Source organism: Bufo gargarizans, chromosome 3, assembly GCF_014858855.1.
Source record: "Bufo gargarizans isolate SCDJY-AF-19 chromosome 3, ASM1485885v1, whole genome shotgun sequence".
Taxonomy (NCBI): domain Eukaryota; kingdom Metazoa; phylum Chordata; class Amphibia; order Anura; family Bufonidae; genus Bufo; species Bufo gargarizans.
Genome location: NC_058082.1, coordinates 195,151,887 through 195,171,032, shown reverse-complemented (window position 1 = coordinate 195,171,032; position 19,146 = coordinate 195,151,887). Strand labels below are relative to the sequence as shown.

The 19,146-nt window shown below is 45.4% G+C and overlaps 1 protein-coding gene across 3 annotated transcripts in view; it reads left to right on the top strand.

Moving 5' to 3' along the window:
* GRTP1 (growth hormone regulated TBC protein 1) overlaps positions 1–19,146 on the top strand; it is a 92,412-nt gene that overhangs the window by 11,412 nt on the left and 61,854 nt on the right. For all 3 annotated transcript variants that reach the window (XM_044284773.1, XM_044284774.1, XM_044284772.1), the window contains exons 4-5: positions 17,082–17,243; positions 18,189–18,313. In XM_044284773.1, the coding sequence (XP_044140708.1) occupies positions 17,082–17,243; positions 18,189–18,313 (287 nt within the window). The remainder of the gene's footprint in view (positions 1–17,081; positions 17,244–18,188; positions 18,314–19,146) is intronic.

Genomic DNA, 19,146 nt, shown 5'->3' with positions numbered 1-19,146 from the left:
GTTAACATTTATAGAATTTTAATTTATTATTACTTTTGTCAGATTAAAGTTATTTCTGTGACCATTGTGACTTTTTCTTTCATTGACCAAAGGGTACCAACAATTTTGTCCACGTCTGTATATGTATATATGTCAAGGCATACATACATATATATTTAAATATGACATTTCCCTCAACAATCCCCCTGTTGTCGGGAATACGACAATAAACATTTTGGGGGAAGGGTTGGGAGGCATTTGCCTCCTCAATCGTAGCCTTGGTGACAGTTCAGGGAGGACTAAAGTAATCTGACTCTTAGGTACCTAGACATCACTCATCGTGTATAACATCTCCATCCTGCCTCTCATTAAAAGGTCTCCATCCACCGAATACACCATCTTCGTCTCCTTGGATAACTTTCTTGGTATCTTATGATCTTCAGGTGACAGCCACTCCCAAACTCCGGAACGGCTTCACCCTTGCAGTCTTTTGATCACTCCACTCAGCGACCGTGTATGGTCTTTTCTTTCTCTTTACCAGTGTTGCTTTCCCGGCGTCAGTCCCCCGCAATGTCAGTGCCAGTCCTTCGGTGTCAGTCACTCCCAATGATTCTGGAATGACTTTACCCTTATGTAGCACCTCCTTCTGGGGTACTGACGGCTGTAGGTTGGCCTTTTAAATTATCTTGATTGAAGACTTAGTTGTTCGAGAGGTTCTCCCATGGACAGATACGTAGATATTTATAAGGCAGGACAGAGTTACTGGTGCGGGGTGATGTCATAGTACCTAAATTCTAACCGCGGGAAGGAACCCCGCACTACCACCATTCAGTCCAACCCTTACAAAAAGTCACCATTGTCGATGTTAAAGTGGCAAATGCTTTGGTAATGAGGGGCCTGACCCTAGGGAATCTATTCTTCCCCACTCACGCAAACAGGTCCCATCCCTCCCCATACAGCCTAATTCAATTTAGTGTGTACCCATAGAGGCTCCAGCAACCTGGCCTATCTTTCTACACCTCCAAAGATGCCGGTAGTTAACAGACTTCCGTGTCATTGGGAAATGACTATAGGATGCAAGTGTGCGTTCAACCATAATGTAGTATGGCCGTCGCACAATTGCACCCAGAGCCTCCACGGGCACACAAGGAACTCACAGGCTTATCATCAATATGAATCTATACACAGTATAACGGTTACAGAGTGGCCTAGGATACATCCCGAACCCTTATATGAAACTCTACTATATTATAACACACATATATATATAATGCTATGAGGTTACAGAATGTCCTTTGGATTTTCATCCCGATCCTCATAGGAAACAGTATGTCCATTCAGTCTCTGGCTTCAGGACTTTGTTGGAGCTAAGTCCTGAGCCTCCTACGATTGACTTCATGAAGCTCTGTCTGGTTCTGGTTTAGTTGGTCCGCAAGTCTCTTGACCCTCCTGTAGATTAGACACAGTCCCGTGTACATGATGATTACCAGAACCAGAAGAACTATCACCGGGTGTATCAATAGATTAAAGAAGGATGTTGCCTTGGGGCTGTAGCCGAACAGGCTTTCCCACCAGGAAACTTTGGAGTCTTTGTCCAAGGCGGTAGTGATTGCCGTTATTTTGTTCTTGTCGTGGGTCAGTTGGATGGTGGCCCGTTTCTCAGTTTCTCGAAGATTTTGAAGTATTTCGTTTTCTTGGCTGAAGTCTAGTAGGAGGTGTTTGAGCTCTATCCCAAAACCCAGAGGAATCTTCTGGAGTCTCACCGGAACGTCAGGGCGGATGTCGAGTCTCTTCTCCGGGGTGATTGGTGTCCTTCCTTGTAGCTCTGCGACATCTAAACCTAGGACGGGACTAAGGGTGCAATACGCTCCAGGGAGGAGTTCTCCTCTCTCGGTGCAATTAGTTCCATAAATGGTGTAAGACATATTTTGCCTCTGGTACCAGCACCAATACCCTTGCCCCAAGTATTTAGGGGAGGAGGGCATTGGGCTGGCCTTCATCTCACAGGACCCCTCGGTGCTCCAGCACTGGTGTCTTAACACCCGATCCTGACCACCTTGACAGAGGATGGCATCCTCTTTCTTCCAGCATCCCTCTGTGTCTAACAGATAAGGATGGCCTCCCTCATAGGTTAGAACGCCCGAGGGGAGCTGTGGATGAAGCACCGTCTGGTTATTTATGACAATCCCTAGGTTAACTGCACTGTAACCCTGTCTAAGATGACCAGATACCGGAGCCAAGGATGACGCAGTGCAAGTGAGATTCCTACAGCCGTGCCACTGTACTACCCACCAGTTGGTGTGATTGGCTGCAAAAGGAGATATAAGAGGACTTACCCGTTGGCGGAGGTTAAATGGAAAATGGCCGCCGTACAACGATGATACAATATGTTTAAGGTTGCCTGAGAGTTCACTCTGGACTTGCGTACACGCCAGGGCGAGCTGAGCTCTATCCTGTTCTTCCAAGAGACCCACAACTAACCTTCTAAACTTCTCTCGTAAAGCAGAAGATGGAGAGGTAGTGGCATCTATGTGCGAATGCTGCAAACCCTCTAAGACGTGGTTTACATCAAGCTGGGTCTCGAATCCTTCTCCGGCGTGTCGCGCAACATCCCCAAGTTTACCTCTCAGGACTTCCATATCCATAGTGTTCAGGGCGCCCACTCCCAATGCACCTCCGCCTAATCCCATGGCTATCAGATCTCTTTTACTCCTTTGATTCCTGTGTATGAGATCATCCTTTCTTACCTCTTGCCCCGCCTCTATCCAACCTCTTATCATGTCAATTTGGTTCCTCACAAACTCCCCACATCTGTGATCCCATTGGTCGACTCGGAAGTCATCTACGGAAATTCTCCAAGTAAAAAGGACGAATTTTGTCCCCGTGATGATCTTCCATGGGGATGACAGTTGAGGAGCTATAGGATCTGCCAATTGATGGATAGGGGCGTTGCAAGAGTCTAAATGCATTTTTACAGGTTGGAGACCTGTTGCTTCATAGGGGATCCTCACCACGGTTACACAAACTTGCCCTCTACCTTTGAACGGATACCATTGGTCACTTTCTCCAACCTGTAGCACTAGTTTTCCTACGGGTTTGGATTTAGACAGATAGACCCATTGTGTAAAGGTCCAGCACCCTTCATCTACTGCCTCGCAAAAAGGCCATCTAAACGAACCATCTATATTGATGTCAAAGTTAATATCCCTGCCACTCGGGTCTTTCCAATCGGAAGACACATACCTCCCCCGGTATTCCTCATTCATAGGGGTACCGTCCATCCATACATCCACTGTAGGGGTATCCACTCCATTGCACACCAAATCCCATCTCCAGGGATTAGTGTCCAAGGTTACCATCTGGGTATCTTGTTCCCAGTGGGCATAGGTGATGAAATAATATCCAGTCACCTCCTGAACGCACTTGTCTCTCATGATGGTGATCATAAAAGACCGTATGGATGGAGATCCCTTTAACTGAGCATACCTTAGATCCTTGGCATCTGTCCGTACTTTTAAAACGGTGGCTCGGTAAAAGCCTTCCAGTTTTACCGGACCACTCTGGTCATTCCATAGGACCTGGCCAGAGTTACTGCAGTTTAACTTTAGCATCATTATACTGGTTCGTATGTAATCAGTGGACACGTGTCCCTGAACATAACTGGATTCCCTAGTGATAATCATCTGGGAATCTCTTAACATACAATAAGCTTTTAGGGTGCCCTTTATCGGAATGGGTCTGTCAAAATATGTCCTTACCCTCAGCCCATCTTGGCTATCCCTCCTTATGAAGGTAGCTTTAAGGATATACCAGCCACTATATTCTGCACCCGTGACATCCTCGGGACTCAGAACCCCCTCCTTGGTACACAATACTGTGGTAGTGTTGGCTTCCACTTGTTTGTAAGGATGCAGGTGAGGGTCCCTAGACACCCATCTTAAGGATCTCATAGGAGTAGGGTCAGAGTCCCGAAAATGTCTGAATTCTTTGAGGCAGAGGGCAAGTAAATCATGTTGTATGGCAGACACATTCTCCACAGGGGTATAATGTTGAATTACACCTTTGGGCAAAACTCTCCCTCTGGAAACCATACAGATACCACTGTCCTGGTGTAAAGGAAAAGTTCTCGTATGGTTTCAGGATTTTGCCCTCCAAACATTCCACCATTAAAAGGCCGGGTTTATTCATAGATATGTCAGCCATATCATTATTAACTCCCAGGCCCTCCCCCGAAGAGGTTGAGCCCGCCATCATCATGCTTACCACCAGTGCCACAAGTTGGGGATATGCCATGTTCAGAGGATTTCTATATCTTTTCAGGCTAGTCGTAACCTTGGTGAGTCTCCCTCCCGTGATCTGTTAATTCAATGTGTATGTAATTAGTTTCATGGATCCACCCTCGACCCACCAAACCCCCCCCCCCGTTTACCCTACTGTGTGAGGGTTATGTTATTGTATTGGGGAGGCTCGGGTGGCCTTGGCCTGGTCGATATGGATCCATAAAACTCCCTGTCGCCTACGTGACTTTTTCTTGGTTGTCATCGGCCTTTGCACCTTTAGCATGGTGTCACCCATTACTTCAAGGACCTGATAGGGTCCTTCCCAGTTTGCATCCCAGGGGCCGGCCCGACGGAAGATTTTCACCATCACCAGCTCTCCTACAGAGGGCATTGGTGTTTCCCCCTGTAGATACGGTCTGTGTAGCCGTATTGCTGCATGAGGCAATAACTCCTTCAGGTTTAGTTGTACCTGTTGGAGAAATAGGTCTCTGGCGATGGCGTTCTTTACCGGTTCTGACACCAGGGGTTCATTGGGCAGGCATAGGGGCATTTTGCGTCCGGTCATTAGTTCGAACGGGGTGATACCGGTACTGGTAGCCTCAGTAGCTCGGATTCCCATTAGCACGGCTGGTAGAGAGGTTACCCATGAGGAACCTTTCTCCAGTAGTGCTTTAGAAAGTCGTGTTTTTATGGTCCGGTTCATCCGCTCCACGATGCCCGCTGACTGAGGGTGGTAAGGCACATGAAACCTTTGCTTTATGTCTAAAAGACCACAAAGCGCTTTCATTACCTTACCCGTGAAATGGGTCCCTCTGTCTGACTCTATCAATCTGGGGATACCCCATCGTGACAGAACCTGTTCCCAGAGAACACGGGCAGTGGTTGTAGCCGAATCGTTGACCGTGGGGATGGCTTCTACCCATTTAGAGAAAACATCCACTACCACCAGTGCGTAACGATAGTTACGACTTCCTGTTGGTAAAGGTCCTATAAAATCTATTTGTAGTGCGGACCATGGACCATCTGCAGGAGGAACTCGCTGCAACACCGGCTTCAGGGCTGACGCCCTTGGGTTAACCTGAGCACATACCAGGCACTGTTGTGTTACTTCCTCTACTGTGTTGGACATTCCCGGCCAGTATAATTTGTCTCTCAGGAGAGACAAGAGTTTATCCCGGCCCAGGTGTCCAAACAGTTGGTGGTTCAATCTGGTCAGTTCTGCTTGCAAATGCTGTGGAACCACGGGAAGAGGAAGCTGTTGTGTACCGGCATCATAACACAGGATCCCTTGCTGTCTTGACCAGGGATGCTGTGGAGATGTGAGGTGTGTCATTAGAAGAGGGTCTTTTGCTTGTTCCTCCTCAAATGACACCGGGCCTTTACTCAGGTTGGTACGAACTGCAATCTGGTAGGCCGGTAGCGGCTCAGTGTCTGTTTCCTGAAGGATCCCAGATACTGCCGCTAGTTTGGCCAATTCATCCGCCTTGTTGTTACCTAGCGTCAGAGGCTCATCCCCTTTCTGATGCGCAGGGATTTTTATGATGGCTGCTTCCGCCGGGTGTGCCATGCCCCATTCCCAAAGTTCTTTCAGGACCGATAAATGAGCCAGAGGTTTGTTTTGGCTATCCACAAATCCTCGTCTTTTCCATGTGTCCAGGTGCAGGGTGAGAGAACGAACTACATATGAACTGTCGCTATATATAGTTCGTTTCCCTGGGGGTTGAAGAAATAAGGCTTTCTTACTGCCTCCAGTTCCGCCCGCTGTGCCGACATGTGACCTGGTAACTTGACAAGATTCTGGGTACCTGTGGTCTCATCCAGCACAGCAAAACCTGTGACATAGGTCCCATCCATGAAAAATCGAGAGCCATCAACAAAGATGACTCTGTCTTCTGGATGTTTATCGGTCCTGAAAATTTGTGGCGCGTTGATGTGCGCTGGTTGGCCACAGTCATGTTCGGTGCCAGTTAGGTTCAGTAACTGGGATAGAACATACCTGGCTTTGTGGTTCACCTGTAGACTCCGGCCACTGAGATCCATAATCCACCTCCCAAATCTCTGTTGGGAGACTCCAGGGAGTGTATCACGGAGCAGGAGGGCCAATGGAGAGTGTGGAGTCTGCAAAGTGAGGGGCCTGAAGCCTACAATATGCTCAGTGGTTTTGACGGCATAGTGTATGGCTGCCAGTTGTTTGGCACACTCATCGAACCCTCGTTCAACAGGCGAAAGTAACCTGGAGAAGTATCCCAGCGGTCTAGTGTCATACCCTATCTGCTGTAGGAGGACCGCTGAGATAGACTCCGTCCCTGCATGCGCCTGTATGGCTATTTCCCCTTCAGGATGGGGGGTAGCCAATACAGGGGCAGAGGAGAGGTCCCTTTTCAAAGTAGAAAAGGCCTCTTCCTGTGCATCAGCCCAACCTTTGATTGAGGGGTCTTCTCCTCTGAGGAGTTCATAGAGGGGTTTTGCTTTGGCAGCAAAATCCTCTATGAACTCCCTCATGAAATTAGCAACTCCCAGGAATTTTCTTAAATCCTGTAGAGTGCCCGGCCTAGGTAACTTTACCATGGCTTCCACTCTGGCCGCCACGATCCCTTTGGCTCCAAAAGAAATTTGGACTCCAAGAAAAGTCACCTCCGTTCTGGCCAAATTTGCCTTGTGGGGACTCAGCTTGAGTCCTGACTTGGCCAGGAGTCCCAGTAGCTCTTTTAACAGAACCAAGTGTTCTTCTATGGTTTCTGTTTGTAAGAGCAGGTCATCCACGTATTGCAGAAGGCATCCCGGCCGTGAAAATACGCTCAGAACGGCCGCCAATGCCTGGTGAAAATACGTGGGACTACTGTGGAATCCCTGGGGGAGTACACCAAACATGTACTGTTTGTCCCCTACTGTAAAGGCAAATTTGTACCTACAGTTTTCAGTGAGTTCAATAGAGAAGAACCCATTGGCAACATCTATGGTTGAGAATATGCGACTTTTGCCGCTTATTCTGGCCATGATGTCGGGAGTCTGTGCCACCACTGGAGCGGACATTGGGGTGTACTTGTTGAGGACCCGGAGATCTATGGTGAGCCTCCATGCATTGGTGTCCTTTTTCTTTACTGGCCAGAGGGCATTGTTGCATTTAGAATTGCCCTCTATGACCACCCCCTTAGTTTTCAATTCTTGGACAGTGTCCAAAATTGAATGGGTGGCTTCTGGCGGAAAGCGGTATTGGCGTTGAGGTGGAGGGTCGGGACCTTGTATGTCCACCTGAACTCCAATCAGTCTGCCACAATCGTTTTTTCCCTGGGCCCACAGATCGGGGTACTCATACACAATAGGCTCAAGATCTGGATTATGCGAGATCTCAGGCCATTTGTGTTCAAGTACTTCAGTAGAGTCATCTACTGTTGGCAATGGTGGTCCCAGAAACTGGCGTTGGATGACAAACACCTTGGATTGTCTGGGACCCTTCCACACAATACTATTTGCCAGATCTAGGATCCACCCATTTTGTGTCATTACGTCGGTTCCAATAATGTTGTCAGAACCGGGGTAATACCACATGGGGATCCTAAGGGTCGTGTGAGTGGTAATCTGGACAATTACTTCTTCTATTCTGTGGGCCTTCACCCCCCCTTGTTGGTGATCAAATCCGATCACCACACACTGAGGGCTGTTGGGATGTAAATCATGTTTGACATTGGTAATGGAAATTTCCGCACCAGTGTCCAGCATGATTTCGGCGTCCTGATTTTTGATTTTGGCTTTTATGTGGGGTCTCCCTGAAGAATCCAGTATGATAGGACATACTGGCGCCAGTTCTTTAGGGATCCCTGATCTTCAATCAATTTCTACCAGACTCCCAGTAGGTACCTGTGAGGTACATACTGCCACTTGTGGGTTCTTGTTATGGACCCTTAGTGTGGATTCCAGGGATTCCACACTCCTTCCTAAACGTGCAGGGTCATTCACAACAGCCACACGTTTTGGTGTCTGGACCTGTGAATGTCCCAGATATTCCCCCACTGGTTTGGCATAATTAGGTTTCATCTTGAAACCGTTATTATTGCCCGTTCTCTCAGGATTTGTCCGGTTATTACGTGACCATTGTGGACAATTCCTCTTTATGTGCCCGTATTGTAAACATAGGAAGCATCGAATGCTTCCTATCCTTTCCAATGGCGGGGCCGTGGGGCGAATAGTTGAATTACCCTTTGTGTGCTGTACCCGATCATCTTGAGATATATCAGGTACAGGCGCACGCTCCGTCACTTTGACGAATTTCTTATTGAGCAGTGTATCCTGTCTGCACTGCTCAATAATCATAGCAGCATCCGTGAGGGATGGTTCCCTGGCTGCGCTTAACCGGATTGCGGTATCAAGGTATGGGAATTTTTCCACAAACATACGTATCATACCCTGTGGAATTCCGACACCGTGATCCTTTGTAACCCTTCTATACATGGCTTCAAACCGACTACACATAGACAAAGGTTCGTCATGTATAGTGGGTTTGAACTTGGACAGGATATCTGGAGTGACGTCCCAATGGCCCGTTGCCAGTCTCATGAGTATGGAGAGACGTTCCTCCTTGTCATAAAACTGTCCATTCATGGGTTGTGTCCTCCCCGTTACCTCATACCTTTGGTTTAGGTGTGTAGGTAACCATAACTTGAATAGCTCCATGCGATATTCGTGAGCCACTGAATACTTGTTACAGTGACCCTCGAAGATATCACATGAAGTAAACGGATCTACAATGGGATCATATTTTGGGATCTCCTTGCAGATCCGTAACAGGAAGTTTATCCTTTCTATACTGGAATGGTTAGGATAAAAATCTTCCTGTCTTTCCGGACGCGTTGGCGGATTGGAAGTGGTAAATGGCCAACCACTTTCCTCTCTCCAATCGTTGTCCTGTTCCTGGAATCGGTTGCTACCCCTATTCTCCCTGGGTGTTTGGGTAAAAGGTAGCGTCCGTTCCACCTGTCCCCTGGTGTCTACTGCCTCGGGTGTTTGATCCGTGGAAGATATTGGCGCTGTCGCCGCTGTCTCCCCATGTGCCGTTCCCGAAACACAAACCTGTTTCGTGGGCACCATGCTGTTAGTACCAGGCCGTGACAGATTCGAGATGACCTGCTGCAAATCCGCAATGGTTTGCGTTTTTGCAGCCAGGTCCTCTCGAAGTTGAACAATCATGCTATCCATGGATACCGTATTGTTCCTGAACTGATTTATCTCAGTGTACAGTCTGAGCAGTTCCTTGTCCATGTCAGAGTAGAAACTCTCCTTGTCCGAGAGTCTAGACTCTAACACGCAAATCTCCCTGCCCCTCTCGGCCGTACACTGGGACTTCTCTTGTAGTTGTGTTTGTAATGTGTGTAACTGTTTAATGTTCTCAACACAACAATTGCAGTGAAAGTTTGCCATGTTGGAAACTTCCTCTGCCTTTGTTGTGCTGTTAAGTGTTTCTAGATGTTCTGGCTTCCAAATGATATCCTCAAAGGTATGAACCAATTTGGCTAGCATTTGGAGTCGTTTTTTTGTTTTTTTGAACACACTACGATTAATGCACAGTTTATCGTGAGCGTATGCCTGGTCCAATAAAGTGGACCATAGCAGCTCAGTGGATTTGTAAGTGGTGGGGATGATGGGGTTGTATGTGCTATGTTTGCTGAGGTGTTGCAGTGTGGTGAAGTTCATACTCACTTTTTGACGAGAGGCCATCTTCATTGGTGTCGTTGATTCTTGTGTTGCTGCGTGGAGGAGGTCCTTCAATATTCGGAACGCCTTCTCCCGTTCAGCTAGACGACTTCTGTTTCAACGATGATGGTTCTCTCTTCAGTGGTGTTGTGATGACTTCTCTCCAGTTGGCGTGTAAGGGAATCAGAAAATATTAGTACACAAAGATCAGGAAAGATTTTAGATTCTCTGCTGTAGAGTTTGCTCTGTGTCCGGTTCTGATCGAGAAAAACCCGCTCTTACCCGTCCGAACTTGCAGGCTATGGACGCTCAGATCCACTGACCGCGTCCTTCCCACCTGATTAGTTCACAGCGTAAGCGGTTTTTTTGTTCCAAAACCAACCACAGATACAAACTCACAGCAGTGGGCCTGGCTCGCCAATGTTAAAGGGGATATTAATTATTGATATTTATGCAAATCTCAATAATTAATATTCATAAATAGGCGTAATCGTCGGGTGATGACTCCGCCTATTTATGCCTTAAGAACAACAATTTACAGCTGATTACCTTAGTCTAATCACCAACTACTCTTACTGCATGCGCCTTACTGACTACCTCTAGTACTCACACGTTATACAATAGATACAAATGACACAGTATTTATTAATACACAAGTAATACAGTGCCAACAATATGCTACCTCCACAGCAGCGATTCCTTGTAATTATAAAGGAATAATAGGTTTATAACTATATATATCTATAAACAGATGGATAGATATATATTGTTATAACAATGCACAATAATATGGATACACACACTAATACAATACACTAACACGGCACTGACTACACTAACAGTCCCAAATCCACCCCAAGATCTACCTAGTATCAATGACCATACACATTCATACACCTTAACGGTCGCCCACCCAAGCCTGCCTATATACTATCCCTAAGGGGGCGAATCAGGGGTTATTACATAAACTGTGCTGCTGGGGTAAGCAGGACAGTTGCGGGGGTAAAGACACCGGGGAACAGGGGACGTTAATATCTGGGATAACAGGACCTGGGTCAAGGGAAAATGAGGGTTACCAGGGGTATAAGAGATGAGGGTATATTATGGGAGGGCAACAAGGTATGGGGGGAAATAAGGGAGTGTAGGGTAGTCTATAGGGTTAGGAGGGTTTATAGGGGGGTAGGTAGGGTATAGGAGGGTGGTTTAGCGTTGGTGGTATAGGGGGGTAGGTAGGGTATAGGAGGGTGGATTATATAGGGGGTGTAGGTATGGTATAGGAGGGAGGATTATATAGGGGGTGTAGGTAGGGTATAGGAGGGAGGATTATCGTTGGTGGTATAGAGGGGGGGTTGATACTTATGGTTTCTCTTGCTCGTTGTCCAGGGGGGGCTCGTTTGTCCGGGGATGATTCTCCTGCTGGGGTGGCCCACCTGACTACTGCAGCGTAGCGCTGCTGGACTATTTAAGTCCAGCAGCGCTCGCTCCCGAGGCGGCCCGTCCCGCGGCGCGCATGCGCGCCGTCGGCCCGAACACGTTGGCCGGCGCGGTGATATGACGTCACCGCGCCGGCCCGCGCTTCTAGGCGGAGGATTCCTTTGATCCTCCGCCTGTAGTCCCCTGCATACCTCGCGGCGCGATAATTATTGCGCCGGAGGTATGCAGATAACAGAGGGAGGGATGTTTGTTTCCCTCTCTCTGTTATGTTAACTATCCCCAGCAGCTGGGGATAGTTAAATACCAAAAGGCATCGGATCTCTATTGATCCCATGCCTTTTGATGTCACCAGAGGCTGGACATGATTGTCCAGCCAGCTGGTGACCTTCCTCATCCCCTGCAGGGATGCAGGAGGAGGGGGGGGGGTCACATATTGTCTGATACTATATGTGTATGGATGCTTGGGGCACATCCATACACATATATATATCTATATACATATATATATATTATATAAATACATAGGTGTATATTCATTGATGTTTGGGGCACATCCATGAATATACAGCTATACACAGGGCACAAATATTAAGCCCATCCATACCTGTATCTGTACATATACACGGAGATGCAGGTCGAAAAGGGGCCTATATACATCTCCGTGCATATCCACAGATCCCACCCGGACGAGCCCATGGACAAGGGCTAATATATATGTATATATGTCAAGGCATACATACATATATATTTAAATATGACATTTCCCTCAACACATATATTTTGAGGCAGAATAACAGGAATGGCACAGTGGGGAGGTTCTAAGGTGCTCCAGAATTGGTATTTCATGGACAATTCCAGCTATTACTTAGACATGTCAAAAGTGGTAACAGGTCTTTCTTAATTGGTTTAGGGCAGAGAAAGGTGTTTGTGTGCAACCCTGAAGGTATAGGGTAGCGAAAGGGTTAATGCCAAAATTGGTGGTAAAGGACCGAGAATGGGTTATTATCAGTATCCCAGGAGGTCTAGGGAAGTGGAAGGGTTATTGTTGCATATCAGACAAATAGAAGAACTTGAGGAAGTACTCCAATTAGAACATGCTAGAGATGAGCGAATTTCTTGAAATTCATTTCAGGTCTGATACAGCAATTTATTTATTTTTAAAAGTCTATTCGGGTACAAATCAATTCTACTCGAATAAAATATGCTCCAATTGCCCTGAAAGTTGGTATATAACACTCACTGGTCTCCTGGGACTATATTTATTTTTATTTTTTTCTGAAAAGACTCTGGGACAAGAGAGAAAGAGGAAGAACCTAGTATGTGTAGTATTGTAGGCCAGGAAACATGCCTCTGGGTTTCTGGGAAAGATATTTAAATTGGCTTTCCTAAGCTTGTCATGCAGGGAGATGTAAGATATGCTGATTTTTCATATATTTTTTCCCAGAAACCGAGAGGAGCATTGACCGCCACACTTGGTGCCCTCCATAAGGAGAAATGGCGCCTGAACAAGAGCTCTCAGACAGCCAAGCACATTTTCTTTGCTCAGCTCTGTTAAAGGGTAGTTACCTAGAAAAAAAGCTGGGTTCCTGGTATGAGACAATCTTTTCCTTTTGGAAAGGAGACTAGCTTGTATGTTTGTTTTTCAGAGAAGCATTATGTGGGAACACAAGAACAACACTAAATAAGATTTATTTTTATTTTTTTGATTGAATAGGTTGAGGCTACCACAATACTCTGCACACATACTAGGTGCTCTCCCATAATGAGAGGGAGTACCCAGGTGTTGGACCCCCACCGATCACGTTATTATTCTGGTCATCAGTATTTATGACTGGACAAGCACTTTAACTTCTATTAATCTAATTTGGAGGACTCTGGACCTGGTTCTGCAAAGGGTCGTAAAGCTTGTGTTTGGTGCAGAATACACTCAGCTGTCAGCTCCTGCCTGACCACAAAATGTACTTGCAGCATTATGTGACTACAATACAGTGGACAACCCCCAGTGGGGGCACAAACTCACAGCATCATAGATAGTTATGATGCAGTGAGTCTGGGTTAGAGGAGCAGTGTTTCATTCAGGAAATGTAGCCACCACACATAGTATGTTTTCTGCAACAAACACGCTCACGTGAAATAGCTTTATCCTTGTCCAGTACTGTTGACGTCTTTGAAGCCAATGTTGCATATCAAGTGTCCATTGGATTAAGCATCCCTCTAGGCTCTAGTGGTGTCCTTGAAATATAAGCTTCCTGAATAAATCATATAAATCAGTGCAAGGAGGGGATTGTCATCTCTAAAGGAAGAGCTCAAAGAGTCTGTATGAGAGGAGCCTTTAAACTGTGCGGCCATACTGTCTAAGGGTCCATTCACAGGTCTGCAAAATGGATCCGTTCCGCAACGTTGCAAAAATGATATGGACCCATTCATTTTTAATGGGGCCGGAAAAGATGCGGACAGCACACAGTGTGTTGTCCGCATCAACACTTCCATTCCCCATCCACACTTCCGCAAAAAAATAGAACATGTCCTATTCTTGTCCGCAGACACGGACAAGAAAAGGCATTTCTATTAAGGTGCCGGCCATGTGTGGTCTGCAAAATACAGAATGCACGTGGCCAGTGTCCGTGTTTTGCGGACGTGGGAATGGACCTTAAAGGGGACCATGCTTGTGTACTTATTAGAAGGACTTCAACAATTGGAGAGGCCCAGGAATTGCCACGTCCTGCCAGGTGATATTTTGGCAGATGGCAACACAGACATCTATTAGTTACCAAGTCTGAGCTCATGGTTTCCATGTGCAATAATAGATATACAGTATGAGCAGAGTAATAAGTAAGTCCTATTATCTGTGTATTAGTTGTCTAAAGAGATGAAATGGCCCCTCGTCTAGAACCTCCTGAAGGAAATATAAAGAGCAGCATTTTTAATATCGAGAAGCCCTGGTGCAAAGGATGCAGTGGTTGTTTGTTTTTTACATTGACTTCCATGTAACTTGGTTGTCTCAATGTGATTTGCATTGCTTGACATGATATAACTTTGCATTTGTTTGTTATTAGCAAAAATAAGCTATTAAATGAAAGCTGCTCATTCTATAATAGGCATCTTTATTTTGCATGCCTATCCGATGCTCTACTAAAGGAGAGCACCAGCACCCTCTAAATGGCCAAACCAGTCTTCTGATCAAAAGCGGTGAAGAATTCTCTGCGGAAACCCAAAAAAATTAAAAAATTAAAAAAACACAGTGCTCTAAGAATATCTTTTTATAGGAATACTGGTATGGTTTGCAGTACATTAAGGTCTCTATCATCTCGTTATATCCCTTCTATTCACATGGTCCATTCAGTAGATTATCTGCATACTATGCAAACCATGGCATACAGTGCCTTGAAAAAGTTTTCATACCCCCTGAACTTTAACACTTTTTTTCATGTTACACCCACAAACTTGAATGTATTTTATGTGATAGACTAACGCAAAGTACCAATTTTGTGTAGAATGAAAAGAAAATGATACATGGTTTTCAAAAATTGTAATAAATAAAAATCATAAGTGTGGCGTGCATTTGTATTCAGCCCCCCCCTGTACTCTGATACCCGTATATAAAAACCAGTGTGACCAATTGCCTTCAGAAGTTACCTAATTAGTAAATAGAGTCCACCTGTGTGTGATTTATTCTCAGTATAACTACAGCTGTTTTGTGAAGGCCTCCAGAGGTTTCTGAACATTAGTGGTCAAACAGCATAATATAAACCAAGGAACACAACAGATGGGTCAGGGATAAAGTTGTGGAGAAGTGTAAAGCAGAGTAACGTTATAAGAAAAATATCCCAAGCTTTGAACATCTCATGGCACTGTTCAAGCCATCATCCGAAAATGGAAGGAGTATGGCACAACTGCAAACCTACCAAGACGTGGCTGTCCACCTAAACTCGCAGCCCAAGCAAGCGGAGCACTAATTAGAGAAGCAGCCAAGAGGCCCATGGTCACTCTGGGGGAGCTGCAGAGATCCACAGCTCAGGTGGAAGAATATGTCCATAGGACATCTATTAATTATGTATTCCACAAATTCTGCCTTTATAGAAGAATGGCTTCGGCAGCACATATACTAAAATTGGAACGCTTTATAGAAGAGTGGCAAGAATAATTTTTTTTTTTATTATTATATATAAAGCAAACCATAAAATGTCCAGTTTGCCACAAGCCATGTAGGGGACATAGCAAACATGTGAAATAAGGTGCTATAGTCAGATGAGACCAACGGTGAACCTTTTGGCCTAAATCAAACAATATGGGGGAGATTTGTCAAACTGGCATAAAGTAGCACTGACTTAGCTGCCCATAGCAACAAATGAGATTCCACCTTTTATTTTTCACAGCTCCTTTGGAAAATGAGAGGTGGAATCTGATTGGTTTCTTTGGGCAACTAAGCCAGTTCGACTTTACACCCGTTTGATAAATCTCCCCTTATGTGGTGGAAAACACACTGCACATCACGATGAACACACCATCTCCCCCCCCCCCCCCCCCTCCCCCAACGAAACATGGTGGTGGCAACATCATGCTGTGGGGTTGCTTTTCTTCAGCAGAGATAGGGAAGCTGGCCACAGTTGATGGGAAGATGGATGGAGCAAAATACAGGTCAATCCTGAAGGAAAACCTGGTAGAGGCTGCAAAAGACTTGAGACTGAAGTTCACCTTCCAGCAGGACAACAACCCTACACATACAGCCAGAAATGGTTTAGATCAAAGCATATTCATATGTTAAAATGGCCCAATCCAGTCCAGACCTAAATCTTATTGAGAATCTTTGGCAAGACTTGAAAATTGATGTTCACAGACTCTCTCCATCCAATCTACTGAGCTTGAGCTATTTTGCAAAGAAGAATGGGCAAACATTTCAGCTTCTAGATGTGCAAAACTGGTAGAGACATACCCCAAAAGACTTGCAGCTGTAATTGCAGTGAGAGGTGGTCCTATAAAGACTCGGGAGGGCTGAATACAAATGCATGCCATACTTTCCAAATTTTAATTTATTAAAAAAAATTTAAAACATGTATCATTTTCTTTTCACTGCACACATACTTGATACTTTGCATTGGTCTATCACATGAAATCCCAATAAAATATATTGATGTTTATAGGTGTAACGTGAAAAAATGTGTTAGTGCTTTTTTACACAAGTGGATCCTGGGCGGGTAATCCGCTGCGTGAAAGAGAGCCAAGCCCAGTTCCGGACAGCAGAGATGCGGAGCATTAACATGATTGATAATGCTCCGTGTCTCTCTGATATTTTTACTACAAAATCACGGTGACGACTTTATCTCACTATGATTTTGTAGTAAAAAGGTCAGAGAGGCACGGGGCATTATCAATCATGTTAATGCTCCATGTCTCTACTGTCTGGAACGGGGCTTGGCATTCTCTCACGCAGCGGATTACCCGCACGGCATCCGCTCGTGTGAAAGAGCCCTTAAAGTTTAAGGTGTATGAATGCTTTTTCAAGGCACTGTACAAACCTTCCGATGCACCTTATTGGCTGAGTGGGCTCATCTGAGAGATCCTTTCTGAGGTGTAAGCAGCCAGAGGCAGACCTCGCTGCCAGAAGATACACCCCCCCCACTGTCTCACCTTTTAGGTGCCATCAATTAGAGAATAGTTAACACTTTTGTAGCCCTTCATTGCTCTGTCTTATTGTTTTAGTGAAGAGATATATTAGAAAGGGCATTCCTAATGAACATCGCGCCCATGTGTGGATGATGGTGAGTGGAGCACAGGCCCAGATGGAGTCCAAGCCAGGATATTATCTCAGTGTATTAGTGGAAGGACAGAAAAATCCAAAGCTTGTGGATTCAGTTGTCACAGGTAACTTTCTAATGTTTGTGTCTTACTTTTATATTGTCATGATTATGTACAACACTGACCTATAGTATTAAACTCCCAAACATTGCCGCATTTTAGCCACAAGTTAGGCCTCATTTACATTTGTCAGTATTACGTACGCTTAAAAAGTGTCCTTATTTGATCCGTGAAGGAACTGTGTTTCGTCTGTTTTTTACCGTCCATGTGTCATCTGTAATCCACGGATGCTGCTCAGCAGTTAATTAATTTCCCAAGCATCTCCTATCAGCAGTGAAAAACAGACGCAACACAGGTGCAACTCGGATGTCATCCATGTTGTGTCTGTGATTTTCATGGACCCATAGACTTCAGTGGGCGTGTTTGGTCCACATCACGGACCAAAGTAGTACATGTCTCCGGTCAGTATAAAAATACCAATATGTGAGCAGCCAAATTAAAATAAATGGGTACGTGTGCTGTGGAAAATGCAGACAGCCTACGTCAGTGAAAAAAGTGTGGACAAGGCCGTGCATGCAACCATAGACCATAGTGTTGAGCGAACTTGTGTTTTTAAGTTCGGCGTACAGGTTTGGGTTATCTGAGAATCCCGTTATGGATTCCGCTACTACGGATCATAACTGAATTCTATGACTGCATGCACCACGGAAGCCCAGAAGAGGCATTGGGTATTGCATTCCGTCATAATAAGTCTATGGCCAGCATAGAGGACTCTCAGAAACGGGACAGATCCGTTATGCAGCCCAAAGACTTCTATTATGATAGAATAAATAACGGAATGCTTCTAAAGGCATTCCGTCATAGAATTGCATTCTGGTCCGTGGTAACTGAAACATAACGCAATTCACCTTTTACCACCAAACGAAGTGTGAACAAATTTCATAAGCGGAATCTCTAGTTGGTACCCTAATATTTAATGATTTATGGTTTTTGTTTTTTTTCCCCCCCCAGATCTGAACAGAACTTTTCCTGACAATGTGAAGTTCCGTAAAAATGCAAGTCCATGTTTACAGCAGACTTTACACAATGTTTTAGTGGCTTACGGTCAACATAATAAAAGCGTGGGCTATTGCCAGGTAGGTCTGGACTGGGTGGCAGAATGGACATTTTATTCCCAGGGATTTCATTCATGCACCTAGTTAAGCTAGTTTCACACTAGCGCTAAAATCTCCTGCTGTAGCCAGAAAGGACCGGAACTCCACCAGGCCTCATTGACTATAATGGTATTTGGCCAGTCAAATACCACTAGAAGCACTAATGCCAGAACCAGGCCTCATTCCCGTCTGGTCTCAATATAGTCAGTGAGCACCTGTGGGGAAAGGTAGTATCCAGTTTTCCTTTACACCAGTTTTGATGAATCTCCCTCAATTTTCATATGGAAATATAAGGACAATAGTTTCTATATATTTTTGGCCCTTAATTATATCAAACAGCAGTTTCATATCTGGCAGGGGCGGATTGGGAACTTTAAAGTGGCCCTGGAAAAAAACTAAGTGTTTGTAGGTCAAAGTGTTTGTGGGCCAAAACAAGTAGGCTGGGACAACTGAAGTATGCGAGGCCAGCAATACTGTAGTGCAGTGCAGAATACTGCCCCAGTAGAACCAAATACCACAGGACAGCACAAAATACTGCCACCCTCACCACAGTATTCAACTGTATCAACATGAGCACAGTAATGCAGTTGAGCTCAGGGCACCTGCGGACTTTGGGCATCAGATCATTATGTACCTGGCCTGTGGCCATCAAGAGGGCTTGAGTGGGCATCGGCCCTCCGGGAAATTTCCCTGTAGGGTCTATGGCCAATGCACCCCTAATAAGTGGTGTAATTGAGAACTGGGACTGAAAGCGGAGGCGTAGCTATAGGGAAAGTGGCTGCTTTGGGGCCCCAACTCTGACAAAAGATTTTATT